The sequence below is a fragment of the Hypanus sabinus genome, chromosome 21 (genome assembly GCF_030144855.1).
Source record: "Hypanus sabinus isolate sHypSab1 chromosome 21, sHypSab1.hap1, whole genome shotgun sequence".
NCBI lineage: Eukaryota > Metazoa > Chordata > Chondrichthyes > Myliobatiformes > Dasyatidae > Hypanus > Hypanus sabinus.
In genome coordinates this window covers 39,344,718-39,361,231 of record NC_082726.1, presented here as the reverse complement: position 1 = coordinate 39,361,231, position 16,514 = coordinate 39,344,718, and the positions used below count along the sequence as shown (strand labels likewise).

General features: G+C 41.2%; 1 protein-coding gene across 7 annotated transcripts in view; it reads left to right on the top strand.

Moving 5' to 3' along the window:
- LOC132378980 (tyrosine-protein phosphatase non-receptor type 13-like) overlaps positions 1-16,514 on the top strand; it is a 411,889-nt gene that overhangs the window by 228,834 nt on the left and 166,541 nt on the right. For all 7 annotated transcript variants that reach the window (XR_009507250.1, XR_009507249.1, XR_009507251.1 and 4 more), the window contains exons 23-25: positions 3,646-3,747; positions 6,669-6,762; positions 7,782-7,867. Coding sequence is in view for 4 of the 7 variants with exons in the window: in XM_059946390.1 (XP_059802373.1) it covers positions 3,646-3,747; positions 6,669-6,762; positions 7,782-7,867 (282 nt within the window). In the remaining 3 variants the exon portion in view is untranslated. The remainder of the gene's footprint in view (positions 1-3,645; positions 3,748-6,668; positions 6,763-7,781; positions 7,868-16,514) is intronic.

Sequence of the window (16,514 nt, the reverse complement as noted above, 5' to 3'; positions counted from 1 at the left end):
ACTGCTGTTTGAGAGAGTGAATGTTTAGTAAGACACTTGAGTTCTAATCAAGCAAGTTGCTTCCTCCTGGATGGTGCCGTGATCTTTGAGGTAGGTTTAAGGTGAATATTGCTTCACAGTCCTGATGGATTTCAGGTGTCTGCTGCAGGAGATACCGCTGGTGGCTTCCTCTTCTACCCTTGGCAGTTATGAGGCTGGTTCTAGTCAGCACTGATCCCCAGGATGTTGATGGCAGGGGATTCAGAGATGGCAATCCTATTGAATGTAAAAGTTAGGTGTTGAAGATTATCATTGTCTGCAACTTCTGTGGTGGAAATGTTACTTGCTACTATCAGTGTATGCCTGAATGTTGTACAGGTCTTGCTGTATGTCAGCATGAATTAACTCATTTGCTGAGGAGCTGAGATTGAAATTGAACATTGAGCAATTATCAGTGACTATCTCCCTTATTATGGAAGTTAGGTCATTGAAGAAGCAGAAAATGGTTGGGCTCAGGAACCTGCCTGAGGAATCTTTGTAACATTCACCCTAGTCCGATGTACATGTTGTGTACTAACCAGTGAATATCCCCATTTGTGATCTTATGGTCGAAGCCAAGTCTTTGATAAAGCAGCTGAAGGTGGCTGGTCCCAAAATCCTGCCCTGAGAAACTCGAGCAATGATGCCCTGCAGCTGGGATCATTGTCCTGTAACAACTTTCACTTGTGTGGGCTATGATCCCAACTACTGAAGTGTTATCTCCTTAGAGCTCATTATCTTTAGTTTTGCCAGGGGTGCTTGGTCAAACTTTGTATTGGTCACAAAGGCTGTCACTGTTAATCTGCCTAGAATTCAGCATTTGATCAATCTTTGGATTAAGGCTACAGTGAGGTGTGAAGCGGGGTGTTGCTGGCAAAACTCAAAGCTCAGCATCAGTAAGTAGGTGGTAGTTGGGTAAGGTGGATTCAATAGGATGTTAGCACAAATGATGCAGTTTATTTATGAGGAGAGACTAAAGAAATTGGGAATGTTTTCCCTGAGGTAGTGGAGATTAAGAAATAACATGACAGAGGTATATAAAATCATGAGGGGTGTCGATGGTGCGGGAAACTGTCCCTCATATCACAGTTAGATATAACTAGAGGATGTAGCTTTGGGGTGAGGGGAGGAGATGTAGAGTGGATATGATGGGGACCTTATTCAGCTAGAGACTGGTAAGTACCTGGAATGCATTGCCTGAGAGAGTGGTTGACACTGGGTCACTGGCAACGCTTAAGAAGAGTCTAGCTGAGTGCAAGAATCTAGTAACTATTTTATTCAGGAGCTGGTTGATGGTGCCAAACCACTATTGGTGGTACACTTTGAAGTCAACTTCCCAGAGTACTTCTTTGGGCCATGGAGCAGCACTGATTATTCAGCCAAGGGAGGATGGCAGGTGATAACCAGGATTATGTTCCCTTGCTCAGATTTGACTAGATACAATGAGAATTTATGAGATCTAGAGTTAATTTTGAAGACTCCAAGGACTTCCCGCCTGTGTACCACTGCAATGGGTGTGCCCCACCAGTGGGTCACGATGGAACGCTGGAGTGCGATGGAGTGGATTGACAGAGTATATGGTATGACTTAATGAATGTGATAAGGCTGAGCTATCTGCAGACAGGCTCTCCCAGTCAGATATTTGAGAAGAGAATCTTGCAAGGTTAACTGGGCTGGATGAGGCAGTCAGACTGACTTTAATATGTCCAGTCTTGGGGTCCAAGTTCAATATTATTCTCTCTGTTCATTAATACCCTGAAGTATAGCACAACTGAGTGATTTGCTAGGCCATCTCAGCAGCAGTAAGTAATCACCTGCATATAGACAAGCTCAAGTAAGAATGACACCCAGCTGAGCTTCCAATCCAATAGTGTAGTGGCAACTATTACTAAGATTAGTTGCCTTTTTTAATTGCGGGTAATTTACTTAATTTAGATTCCACAACTGGTGTATTGGGCTTTGAACTTGATCCTATGAATTATGAATGTTAGCCAAATTCTTTACGTGGTCTGTTTTCTCTAATTGCATTCCACAAGTATTTTAGGCAAGGAGCCAAGTTTCATGTGTGCCACATCACCCCTGGGGATACTAAGTGATTGTGTAGAAGACTGATAGATTCAGCTTTATACAACAGGGGGACAGGGGTCTTTTACTGCTCACTTCTGTAGGTCCCATGTGAATGTGGGGCAACTGTAGGGATAATTGGACTTTGGGGATGTGGCATTTGAGGGTTAGGTAGATTTGCCAGGTGTTGGTTGAGGGTAGAACTGGGAATATTAGGGATTTGATTGGATGACTGATACACAGTGTGCATGCCAGTGGCCCCCGGTTCATTGGTGGATCTCAAATGAGTCTGTGAGTGTCAAAGTACACTGATGGAAGAGATCAAGGATGGGGGTATGGAACTGATGATGGGAGGCTTAGCACAAGAATGTGCGTGGTGCATACATGTTAAGTCTTAGCAGCAGAGCCTAGTTTCCAGATGTCCTGGAATTCATTGCATTGAACCAAGAGTCACACTGTGAAGTCCCTGTGGTTGATGGTCTGTGAAATGGCTTCTTGTTAAAATGAGTCACAATCAGACATCTTCCCATCTTTATTGGAAGTAAGTCATCCTCGATCCCAATAGTATTAAAACTAGAGGTGAGTCAGAGAACGTGAACAGAATTGATGGGGGTGTTACCATAAGAGCTGGCAGAAAGCAGGTTGGTCAAATGGCATCCTTCTAGTTGAGTGGTGTCGCAGCCACAACCTTGCACTTAACCGTCAGTAAGACCAAAGAGCTGACTGTGGACTTTGGGAAGGGTAAGATAAGGGAACACACACCAGTCTTCTTAGAGGATTCAGTAGTGGACAGAGAGAATAATGTCAAGCTCCTGGGTGTTAATTTCGCTGAGGACTTATCCTGGTCCCTACCTAGTGATGCAACTATAAAGAAAGCGAGACAGTGGCTATATTTCATTCAGAGTTTGAAGAGATTTGGTACATACTAGCAAATTTCTACAGATGTAGGGAGCATTCTAACTGGCTGCATCACAGTCTGCTAGGGGGTGCACAGGATCAAAGTAAGCTGCAGAGAGATATAAAATTAGTCAGCTCCAACATGGGCACTAGCCTCCATAGTATCTAAGACATCTTCAAGGAGCATTTCCTCCAAAAAGGTGGTGTCTGTCATTAAGGTCTCTCACCAGCCAGGACATCCCCACTTCTCTTTGTTATCATCAGGAAGGATGTACTGATGGCACACATTCAAACAATTCAGGAACAGCTTTTTTCCCTCTGCCATCTGTATTCTGAATGGACATTCGACCCATAAACAGTACCTCAATGCATTTTTATTTCTATTTTTGCACTACTTATTTAATTTAGGTACAGTATTCAATATATATGCACTTACTTAATTCAGTTTTTTTTTTCTGTTTTATCATGTGTTGCATTGTGCTGCTGCCACAAAGTTAACAAGTTTCACGCCATATGCTGGTGCTATTAAACATGATTCTGATTCTCAGATAGGATACTTCACCATTCATAAACCTTTGTAGTGAATAAGACTTTCTAACCTCAGTAGGGTAAATGGTTACAATCTAAGCATGAATCCCCATTGATATCTTGTGTTCTGATTGACAGGCTGGTGGTGAAGCATCATCATCGCAACAAGACCTGAAACTAGGAGACAGATACAGTGTGGAACTGGCTAAAATAGATGGAAGCCTTGGAGTTAGTGTCACAGTAAGTGCTAAATAGTTGGCTTGCACTGCTGACTGCTGTACTATGATTTTGTAATGACAAAAGTATTTGTAGAAGCAAGCACAAGCCAGACTCTTCCCCAATACCTCAAGATTATGATCACACTGCCCTTACTATACAGATCGAACATCTCAAGTTCAGTTGTGACTGATCTCTGCTGCCTGATATACATTATCTTTAATGCACATGACAGCATTGTAACCCACCAAAAATACCCAACTTTGGGACAAAGATCAGACCTTCAGCCTCTGGGTCAGTTCCTCATTCAGTTTCTGGTTGTTCTGGGTTTTGCTCTACACTAGCTGTTAGATTTGGCAAATACAATCTATGTGTAAGCTCCAAATGTCCCCCTTCTGTTTTTATATTGGGGGGAGAGCTCCAGATTTCCACCACCCTTTGCATGAGGAGGGGTCTTCTGGATATACCCTAAAAGAAGACAACAACCTTGTAGAAATGCATTCCCGTTTGGAAGCACAAAACACGTTTATAATGGCATCAGCACATTGTGCCCTCCAAAAAGTTCTGTTTGAGCCGACTGACTGCATTTTAGACGGAGTACATTGCACTATCCACTGCTAGAGTGGAGCTCTAAATGTACCTGGATGATTTCATTAATAAACACATAGAGCACTAAGATATAAAATGTAAGCCATTTCAAACAGAGAAGGCTAATAATTTTATAACCTTACCATCATCTGTCTGTATCTGGAATGCTTAGTAAGGAAGGTTTCCAAAGGCTTCAAATATTTCAATATCAGGCATCAGCAAAATATCTGTAAACATGCACATTACCCTTTGATTATTCCAGTGTTATGAACTTGTTTATTTGAAATTTAAATAGTCCTGTTTTTGCACAGGTAGAGAAAAAGCATTGATTTGCTTTTTGCAGAGTCAGCCGTTGTGTGGATGGTCAAAGCAAAATGACGAACTGTGCTGATGTGTGTAAGATCTGATACATTTGTGATTTATCTTTTGCCTTTTTGCTGGTTGAGGTGAGGGAGAACGTTGCTGGGAAATGGAACGTTTTCTGCTTTACATCCTGTGACAGAACCAAGCACTCTCAGGTCAGGTATAAAACACAATGCCACGTCTTGCAACGTGCTCAAGTTTGGCAGTGGTAGAGCGATTCTCTTTGTGTGATTGTGGTACTTCCCCTGTGGTCTGCCCCTGATTTGGTATCACTGTGATGAGAAATCAAAAATGAATCAGCAAAGCAACAAATGAAGATAAATGAAGTAGCATTTTGAACAGAGAGCCTTAGAGGTACAAGTATATATTTCCTGAAAAGTAATAACATGGATAGACAGTGTGTTGAAGAAGGAATATAGCATGTTTGCCTTCCTTGACCTTGGTATCGAGTACAAGATTTAGGATGTCAAAATATTGGTTCAACTGCATGGAGTATTGTGTTCAGATCTGGTCTCCACACCCTAAGAAGGATGTGATTAAGCTGGAGAGATTGAAGAAAAAATTCACAGGGATGTTGCCTGGGTGGAGGCTGGAATTACAAAATCATATTGAACAGACTGGGACTGTTCTCTGGAATGAGGAACACTGAGAAGTGACTTTTTAGAAGTTTATAAAATCAAGAGGAGAATTGATAGGGTAGAGAGTCACTGTCATTTTGCAAGGGTACCGGTGTCTAAAACTAGAGGGCACTGGCTGAAGGTGAGAAGGGAAAGATTTAGAGAGGATCTGATGGGCAAGTTTCTCACACAGAGGGTGGCAAGGTATATGGAAGGAGCTACCTGAGGTAGTGATAGAGGCAGATTCAAGAACAACTTTTAAAAAGCAGTTGGATAATTACATGGATAGGAAAGGTTTTGAGGGATATGGGCCAAAAATGGGCAAATAAGACAACCTCAGGTGGATGTCTAGGCTGACATTGATGTGTGGGACTGAAGGGATGTTTACTGTGCAGTACAACTTGACAACTCTGTGAGATCAGCAATTCCTCTCCACATTTCTATCAAGAACGCAAGACCCCGTTGCACGTGGGCAGCATGGAACACTGCAAGTCTGGTTCACTGGTTCGTCAACAAGACCGATGGCAGGGAGTTGCATTGTCTCAGTTGTGGCGAGGACTAGACCGTTGGACCGCAAAGTTGCTTGTTGCAGGTGCCCAGGAGAGGAGATGCCAATGTGCAATGGGAGGGAGCATGGTCATACTGGACTGTGGGCTGGCCCCTCTGGCCAGTGCTGCCTGCCTGTGTTTGCTCAGTGCTGCTCTCCAGTGTTTGCTCAGTGGAAGAGCTGCTGGACCAGGACAGCATCCCATGCACCACCATTGAGGGAATTGGCCTGTGTATACATTTCTTGTGACTGTACGTTTTCTGCAGTCATACTATATCTGCTACGTACTGTGTGTTGTTGGTAATGTGCTTTTCACCTTGGCCCTGGAGGACTGTTGTTTTGTTCGACTACATTCTTGTATGATTTAATGATAATTAAATGTGAACTTGAATTTCCCGGGTCACTAGATCTGTGAAGTAGTTGCACTACCAGCTGCAACAATATGGATGTCCAAAGCTATGCTTGGATAAATTCAGTTATGATATTTTGAAGTTTTAAACCTCCAGAGGAAAGGTGTAGGAAAACAATAAAGATGTACTAGATGAAGACTGGAATCTTTGTGGTACAGCTGGATGGAATCATCCCAAGAATTATTGGCTCAAGTTCCATTTCTCAATAACTGATCAATATACTGAACTGATCTACTCAATATCTTCACTTAATAAGAGACACATGGCGAGAAAGCTCAATCTTTCCCCTTCACCAATGATTTGTCTGTGGTGATGCGTGGGATCAGTGAGCTCCCTTGATTCGATGCTCAGCAGCCATAGAGGAAGCAAATCCCAGGAGGGAAGTGCGACTTTTAAAGCAGATTCTTTTGTTGTCTACAGGGAGGTGTGAATACCAGTGTGAAGTATGGTGGAATCTATGTGAAGGCAATTATACCTGGAGGAGCTGCAGATCTGGATGGTCATATCAGGAAAGGTAAGGAGAGGGTTTCAAATTCACTCAAGAAGGCACTTAACTATTCTGGATCAGTTTGCATCAAAAGTTGTCCTCTGCACTGAACACTCAGAATGACCCAATTCCCACTTTAAGAGACTGGCTGTACCAGTGGGGCTGACAGGTGACCAGACCCTGGCCTTGCAACTCAATGAAATGCATCCAAATTCAGGATGTCCTCCAAACACTGTTTTGGAAAATATCAATCCATTTCCATGTTAAGCCCAAACATTTGGTGTGTGAGAGTGATGACAGGACTCTGGCAAAGTTGGGCGTCAGCACAGAGAGTTTATTGTGTCAGGGAAAAAAATGGTGTATGAATTTCCATTAATGCACGGAGTGGTCATGCAACCAGTGAGCAGCACAGAAGCACTTATGAACTGTGTCCAGATGACTTCCTGTTTCTGACAATATTATTGGTTTATTTGCTGTCAGTGTTGAAGCTCATGAGGAGAGGACAGCAAGACTTGAAGGTCCTTGAAAGGCTGCAGCACACTGGGGGAGATGGTGGACAGAGATCCAATGGGTTACTGGCAATGTACACAACCTCTATGTTGCATAGCACCTCACCGATCATGAGGAGCTACAATACCTAGCACTGTTGAGACACCACTAAATTAAGATGCCTTTTTTTAAAATCTTCAGCCTGTTATTCCCAAATGAGGCTTTCTTCTCCTCCCCTGTCTTCCCCCCTTCCCCCATCTAACCTGAGACCTCTGGAGTTGTGACAAGTATCCAGGCTTCCTGTAGAGGCTCAAGAAACATTGGCTGCTCAGCCACATCACATTGAAGTCCTGCATTGTCCTAATGAACATCACCTCCCACCCAACCCTTTGTCTGAAAAATGTGAGTTTGAACAAAGAGACACCATCCTGGACCTTTAGCAGCATCCAAGACTTTTAGATTAAGGTGGAAAGATACAATGGATACCTTGTTATGAAGTTTTGATTCTGCAATATAAGTATCACCTCAGTCCTGACTTTTTTTCTTCTGTATGACAGGAGATCGTCTGCAGGAGGTGGATGGGTTCAATTTGCAAGGCATCACACATAAGCAAGCTATTGAGCGCTTGAAGAACACAGGTCAGGTACGTTCCTGCTGTCTTGTCAATCCATCACAACAGGTGATGTGCTGAAGGTAATTTTATCTGGATCAATAGGTTAAAAAGCTTTCTCTGGAATATTGATTGACCTTTCCTGGTTATTGTGTTTCTTATAACAAGGTAGTATAGATCCATATTGAGCAGAGCCCTAACTGAAAGGGAGACAAGAACTGTGAAGACGATGTGAAGTTGGTGGAGTAGGAAAACAAGAAATGGTAGGTTGTACCTGAGAAAGTGCCGTCCTTCTGGTCTTGTCTGGCTCAACATCATGTGATCAGGCTGAGATGGAAGAGTGTGAAATGGAACATGGTACTACTCTGCTTGAATTACTACGTTGGTCATCAGCCAGCCAGTGCTCCTAGTTAGGCATTGTACATTTAATAGCTATGGAATTTGAATGAAGAGAAAATAAATCTGAAAATCTGCTTACTATCATCAAGAATGAGGTACAAGAGCCAGAAAACACACACTCAATGTTTCAGGAACACCTTCCCCTCCACCATCAGATGTCTGATTGGTCCATCAACACTTCTTCTCAGAATCAGGTTTAATATCACTGGCATTTGTCATGAAATCTGGTGCTTTGTGGCAGCAGTATTTTGCAATACATATTAATGAAAAAAACTATAAATTACAGTAAGTGCATATTTTAAAACTTAAATAAGTAGTGCAAGAAGACGGGAAAATATAGTGAGGTAGTAGTGCCTACTTATCTTATTTCTTATTGTAATTTTAGTAATTCTTATGTCTTGCATTGTACTGCTAGCATAAAACAATATATTTCACAACATATGTCAATGATTCTGATTTGGATTGTACTTGTAGAGGTAATACGGAAGTGATTGACTGCTTTCACCTTAAGAGAACTATCTACTCCTTAGATATTAGCAGGAGTTTTCACTGCTTGCTTTGAAACCCTTTATCAGCTTTTAATACTTTTGTTGTGTAGTGCTATTGATTTTGCATATTGTTAAATTTAAACTACTGCATTTCCAACAAAAATAAGAAGCATTTTTTATTCAGAAATGTTCACCTGGATTGATGAAAAGACCATCATAAATACACTTTAGGGAAGAAAACATGCTTTATGTACCCAATGTGATTCTCCATGTTCTTAAGGTTTGCTGCCCCGTCACTCTGTTGACCAAGTTATACAAAAGGATGAGGGGGCATAGAGAGGGTAAGTAGAAACATAGAAACCTACAGCACAATACAGGCCCTTTGGCCCACAAAGTTGTGCCAAATATGTCCCTACCTCAGAAATTGCTAGGCTTACGTGTGCAAGTAGGTTTTTTTTACCCCACTGAGGTTGAGTGGGACTAAAACCAGAGGTCATGAGTTAAGGGTAAAAGGTGAGAAATTTAAGGTGACTATGAGAGAAAACTTCTTCACTCAGAGGGTCGTGAGAGTGTGGAATGAGCTAGTGCATGCAAACTCGTTTGCAACGTTTAAGAGAAGATTGGATATTACTGATATGGAGGACTATGGTCCCAGTGCAAGTAGATGGGAGAAGGCAGTTCAAATTGTTTTGGCATGGACTAGATGGGCCAAAGGGCCCATTTCTGTGCTGTTCCTGTACAATAAAATCTGCAATTATGAGGGTGGAATACTATAGTACCCTCACACTTATCCACCCGATCGTTGCTACATTACATTGGTCTGTGTTTTGATCTGGACAGTAGATGTTGCTGAGAGGGGCTGAGGTCACTGTAAAGTTTGTTTCGTATTGGGTTGAGCCCATAGTTTCTCTTTGAGTGTTGTGAATGGTGGGTTTAAAGTTCAGAGTTACATATATGTTATCGTATACTACCTTGAGATTCACTTCCTTGCAAGCATTCACAGAAGAATAAAGAAATGCAGTTAATAAATCAATAAATCAATAAATAGTTGGTGAGGTGGAATACAGTGACCGTGCACTTTGTTGTGTTTGTCATTGGCTCCACTCTACAAGATTTCAACTACTGCACTTGGTCTATTGCAGGGGTGGGCTTTTTGACTTGTGGGCCACAAAGGGTTCTGAAATTTGACAGGGGGGCCGGACCAGGAGCAGATGGACGGAGTGTTTTGGTAATACACCTCATAAGAGAAAATAAAATATCATGGGATATGTAGAAAACATGTGCTTTAATTTTAATTGAAAATGAACAAATGCATTAAATCAAAATATCTGTCTTTGAAGTCCCATGGTATTTAGCTATTTATTGAAATGACTTTAAAAACACTGAAAATTAAATGAATAAAATACAGCTTTTTTTAATAGTAACAGTTATTATTTTAAAGCACTGAAAATTCTGTTATCCTTCAAGATATTATCATCATCCCTCTCCTCCTGACTGTCTTTATTTCAAAGATGGCAGGAGATGCAGGTCTACTTGTCCTGCTCCTTCTTATTCAATTGTCCCCTGTGCCAAAACTCAACAACGACCAGCCAGTATCGTTATTTGATCTGGAGCGCATTTTTTATTTTGAGAACGTACGTGCACCTGTGCACTACTCATGTCCATCACTTAACAGAAATGACATGTAACATGTAAGGCTTATTGAAAAAAATATTTTCAAATGCATTTTTTACATAACACAATGAAGAAACTTATTTTTAATTTCAGTGGGAACAGTGTTGTTGGTCTCCCTTTTTAGCCAGCACATCAAAGTCTGGATTTAGTTTTGTTGTGGCGATTCTCAGGATGGATCTGAGGTGTTGGTGAGTTAACTTGGATCTGTGGCTGGCTTTGTTGATGTTCATGACGCTGAACGCCTGTTCACACAAATAGGTCGAGCCGAACAAAGAGTAAAGCGCAAATGTGGAGTAATATGCTGCACCTCAACAAAGGTCAATGTGTAGCAGTGTGCTACACGCAGCGCTAAAATTACGACACGGAGTCGGTAACTGCAGTCGAAGAAAAAAACTTTATTCGAAATCCCCAGCCTCACTTTTAAGCCTCCCTCAACCTGCCCCACCTGCGCAGAGGCTCCAAAGCTCTGTGCTCGCAAATCCCCGCAGGCTATCTCCCGTAGCCGGAACGCTGGCTAATTGTGAGCCGGTTCAGATGTGCCAGGAAATGGGTCGCCACAAATGTATATAGAGTGCATCATCTATTGGGAAAACTCCAGAATTGCGGGGAAAAACGTTAACAAGGTTTATTAATATAATTTCATCAAGTTCTGCGGGCCGGATTAAAAAGCTTAACGGGCCGTATATGGCCCGCGGGCCATAGTTTGCCCATGCCTGGTCTATTGTCTGCCCAGATTCAGATAGCTTCAATCTGGGAGCCACATCCTCAGTATCAGCAAATTGTTGCAACAAGCTTATTGCTCATGTACTGTAGATATTGGAGAGGCCTTCGGGGCAATGCGTTGATGAGTACTGATAGTTTGCTGATCTTATCCATTGGGTCAGCCCCCATTGATCTGTGTCCACAACGGAGAAGTAACAAGGAGTATGGCCGCAAACTGGAGTGGGGCTGAGCCTCCCTCTGATGATGTCAGAAGGGGGCGAGGGGTCTGGAGTCGTTGAATCATCGAGTTATGGAGATATGCAGCACAGAAACATGCCCTTTGGCCCAACCAAGTTCCCTCACTGAGCTACTCTCATTTGCCTGTTTAGCTGAAGTCCCAAGCAATCTGGAGCCTGTGATTAAACCCTGTGAAGCTTAAATTAATAAAGTAAAACTGCAATATCCTGCTGATTGTTCTGGCTCTCTGGGTTCTGATTCCCACTTGCTCTTCCACTCACTAGGGTGCCCATTTCCTGTGCTCCCTTTAACACAATGGAACCCTGTCTCCGACCCTTTAGAACCAGTCCTCATGCGCCTTTGAAACTCACCAGAGTCTCATTCGCATTCTCCTTTTAAACTTCCACTGTCCCCAGTCCCAAGCCCCCTTGGAAGTCACTGGGGATCTGCTCTCACTCTCTAAAACTCATCTGGTTCTACTTCCCTCATCCCCTGCAAACTTGGTGGAATTCAGCTCCGATATTCGTTGTGAACATGTGAAGTCAGCCACCACAGGCTCACTGGGGCAAAGTTCCTCCCATCTATGGGGGAGAGAGGTATCAGTGAGAGTGCCACAGCAGCGTAGCAGTTGGCACATCACTATTACAACTCAGGAAATTCTGGAGGTTGCTGTTCAATCCCAGCACTATTCTGTAATGAGACTCTATACGTCCTCCCCATGGTATGCGTAGATATTCTCTGTGTCTTTCAGTCTCCTCTCACAGTTCAAAGACATACCAGGTAGGTTAATTGGTCATTATAAATTGTCCTGTGTTTCGGCGAGGGCTCGAAGAACCAGAGGGACTACTCTGGACTGTATCATTGAAATTTAAAAAAAGCATTCTTAAATTGTCAATGAGGTGATGGGTATTGTAGTTAACAAATCTGAATGCTGTTGAAAATTTAATTTTTATTTTTCAAAGTTACTGTATTTTAAACCCTGCTTTAATCAATACTGACCTCTTACAAAACTCCTTGAGGATCTTGAAATTCTTTGATGTGCCCTGATGTGAATCACCCCCCCCCCCCCCCCCATGGTCACAGCTTCAATGCAAAACTTACTTGTAACAGCATTGCAGGCACATAGTATCTGAAAAACAACATTCAGAAAAATATATAGATCAAATATAATTCCTTTTTACAAGGAATAACACGATTAGATCAAAATTGTCCATTTTAGTGCAAAGTGAACATAATTTTGCTGCACTGAGGTAATGGTTAGAGTTGTGTAGGTTGGTTCAAGAACCAAATGGTTGAAGCTGCTTTTGAACCTGGTGGTGTGGGACTTTAGGCTTCAGTACCAACTCCTGGATGGTAGTTGCAAGAACTTGGCATGGACTGGATGGTCAGGATGTTTGATGATAGATTTTGCATTCTTGAGACAATGAGTGGAGTGTGGGAACCTGAGTCTCAGATCCTCCATTTGATCTGGGCCCATGCTGATTTGGAGGGGAATGTAGCAAATGTTACTTTGTGAGCCAGATGTTGAACCTTCTTGAATTTCTGAATCATCCAGAATTGGGAATGTCTTCACATTTGCATCATTCAAGTTGTCCATTTGACTCAGAGCTATTATCTTTCACTTTTTTTCTGCAGTTCAGTATTGCTATATTTAAATCTCAACGATGCTGTTTATAACAGTAGGTTTTATTGTCCACATAAGAATTTGGTGTGTATTTCCCTCAGCTTGCCCCTAAACATCTGGACTGCTGTCCAGCACAAGCAGAGTGAAACATTCATCAAATCACAAAGGACCCAGATGCATTTCTACAAACAGAACATGATCACCCAAAATTAAATTAAATTCATTAACCAATTCCTTGTCAGAACTGTAAGCATTTTATTTTTGTTATATGGCATTCCAGGTAATTTGTATATTAAATATGTGTATTGCACAATTCCAAATATTAATCAGAGCACTTTATGTATATAATGCAACAGGAACCTTCCAATTTACCTCACCAAGTATTGTAATTTAAATCTCAACAATGCTCTTGTATCTATCCAAGAAAATAGACCCATGATTTCTGCCTGTATATAAAATCATACAATTATTTCACATGACTGTAGCAAATTACTAAAATGCTTTTGACTCTCATAGTGAAATATTCTTTCAAATAAACCCTATGTAATTTTTCATACATAATTTAGCATACGTTGGTACACCATCCAGATTAAAACATGTTATGATGATTAAGTGTTATTAATACTGGCGCAGTTGAACTGTATATTGAGTAAACTAGAAATATGAATCTAGGAACTTGTATATTGCTATTATAAAAGTCTGCAATATTTAAGTTAAATAATTTATTGGCCTGTCATTGCTATTATCACAGGATTAGGCAGGTTTTTATCATTTGATGTAGAGTTTTCAGATCAATTACTTTTGCAATTCCTCTATTTTCTCCATCTCTCCAATGCTCCCCTCACTCTGCATTAAGTATGTTCTTAACTTGCTTCATCTCATCCTTGCCTGCTGAGCTTTTAGTTCAACTTTTGAAATTTCCTCCCGAAACCTCATCTTCTATATTCTCCTTAATTATGACAAGCCATTGCAATGTGAATTAACATAATTAACATAACACTCTTTAACATAATCATGGTAACCGAAATATATCAGCAGGAGCATTGTCGAATAAAATTTGACATATAGGTCTCAATTGAGAAAGAGTCATGGAATCATAAAACATTGAAACAGGCCCTTTGGCCTGTCAACAGATATTGTCGGGGTGAATGAAATCCAGTTTGAAACAGTGCAATCTGGAGTCCTTTCCAAGGTCGGCAAGGCTTCAGTTTAACACCTCATCCATAATACAGCACCATCATCAGTGTAGCATTCCCTCTGCATCACTCTGCAACATACACAGTGGGAACATTCAATAGAGCAGGGGTTACCATCCTGGGATCCTTGCTTAATGGTATTGGTCCATGGTATAAAAAATTGTTGGGAATCCCTGCATCAGCGGATTGTCTGGGGAAGAGTGATCATAGCATAATAGAATTTTATATTCATGCTGGGAGCCAATACTTTTCTGGGAAAATGTGTCTTAATCAGAAATAAAAGAGACTACAAAGATGTAAAAGCATTATTGCCTAAAATGCCTTGGGGAAAATAGCTTAAATGGCAAGGTGGTGAAGTCAGTTACATCAGATGTTAAAGGATAAATGCTAAAAATCTGAACAAAAATATATTCCACTAAGACTTTGAGGACAATGATCACCTGCAATCCACAATAGTATCAAATGGAAAGATAGGTATTCAATGGTGTGAAGGTTAACAGTAGATCAGAAGATTGCTAAAATTTTAGAAGCCAGCAAAAGGTGGCTAAGTAAATAACATAACGGTAGAAGTAGTTGATGTATGTAAACCAGCAAGAACCAATAAAACCAAGAACCAGGCCGTAGGGATGATGACACTATATGTAAAGGAAGAGAGTAAATAAAATCCCTTGAAGGATGAGGGCTGAGAATGGGAAATAAGGCAGCAAAGGCTTGACTCTAGATAGAGTGAACATGCACACTCTCCTTTTCCTGGGGAATCAGTGAACTGAAAATAGGGGGCCTAGGTGAGAGGAGAAAAATTTAAGAGATCGAAGAAGCAACTTCATACAAACAGAGGTGCATATATGGACAGAGATACCAGTGAAATTGATTGAGGCAGCTACAATAACAACACTGGAAAGACATTTGGATACATGGATAAAGATCTAGAGGGATGCAGGCAAATGGGCCTAGCCTGATGGACACCTGGACTGCATGGACAGGCTGGCCTGAAGGAACTGTTTCCATGCTGAATAACTCTATGACTGCAATGGCAGAGATAGCAGACACAAATTTGCTACCTCTCTTCATATAGAAGAGTGCAAAAATATTGGAAAAAATTGGTGAAAAAGGGGAGAAATTAAAGCAATTATTATCTTTAGATAGTATGCAAATTTAAGGGTGTCAGGTCTACAAGACCTGGTACCCTGCAACTGAGAGCTTGAGAAGTGGCTGCAGAGATGGTGGATATATTACTTGCAATCTAATGAAGTCCCCTTGAATCTGGAGAGGTGCCAGCTGACTGGAAAACTTTGAGAGTGACACTACCATTCAAATTGGACCGAGAGCAAAATCAGAAAACTATAGGCAAATTAGTAAAATGTTGAAACCTATTACTGAGGATGTAATAGCAGCAACTTTAGGAAATTGTAATATATTCAATCATTGTCATACTTTCATGAAAGGAAATTCAAATTTGACAAATTTATTAGAATTCTTAGAGGATGTGACAGGCAGAGTGGATTAAGCAGAATTAAAGAAAGTAGTGTCTTTGGATTTCCAAATCCATTCAATAAGGTGTCTTACTGCAAAAGAGTTTAAGGCTGTGCAGTGTTAGTATAGAAAATGGATTGGCTAACTAAGAGAAAACAAAGATGGGAGAAAGGAAAGATGACACAACCGAGGCTAACAAGAGAAGTAAAGGCCAACATAAAAGCCGAAGCGAGGGCATATAATAGAGCAAAAATTAATGGCAAGTTAGAGGATTGGGAAGCTTTTAAAAACCAACAGAAGACAACTAAAAAGTAATTAAGAAGGTAAAATAGAATACAAAAGTAAGCTAGTAAGATAGTTAGTATGAAAGTAAGATATTGAAGAGGATACCAGAAGTTTATTCAGATACAAGTGGAAAAGAGAGGCAAGAGTGGATATTGGACCTCTGGAAAACAACATGATGGGGTCAACAAAATAGCGAACAAACTGAATAAGTATTTTACATCAGTCTTCCCTGTGAAAGACGCTAGCAGTATGGTGGAAGCTCCAGGCGTCAGGGGTCATGAAGTGTGTGAAGTTACCATAACTAAGAGAAAGTTCTTGGGAAACTGAAAGGTCCGAAGTTAGAGAAGTCACCTGGACCAGATGGTGTACTCTCAAGAGTTCTGAAAGAAGTGGCTGAAGAGATCATGGAAACATTAGTAATGATCTATCAAGAATCACTAGATTTTGGAATGGTTCAGCGAGACTGGAAAATTGTAAATGTCACTCCAAGAAGAGAGAGAAGCAGAAGAAAGGACACTATAGGCCGGATAGTCTGACCTCAGTGGTTAGAAAGATGATGTGGTTGATTATTAAGGATGAGGTCTTGGGTTACTTGGAGGCAC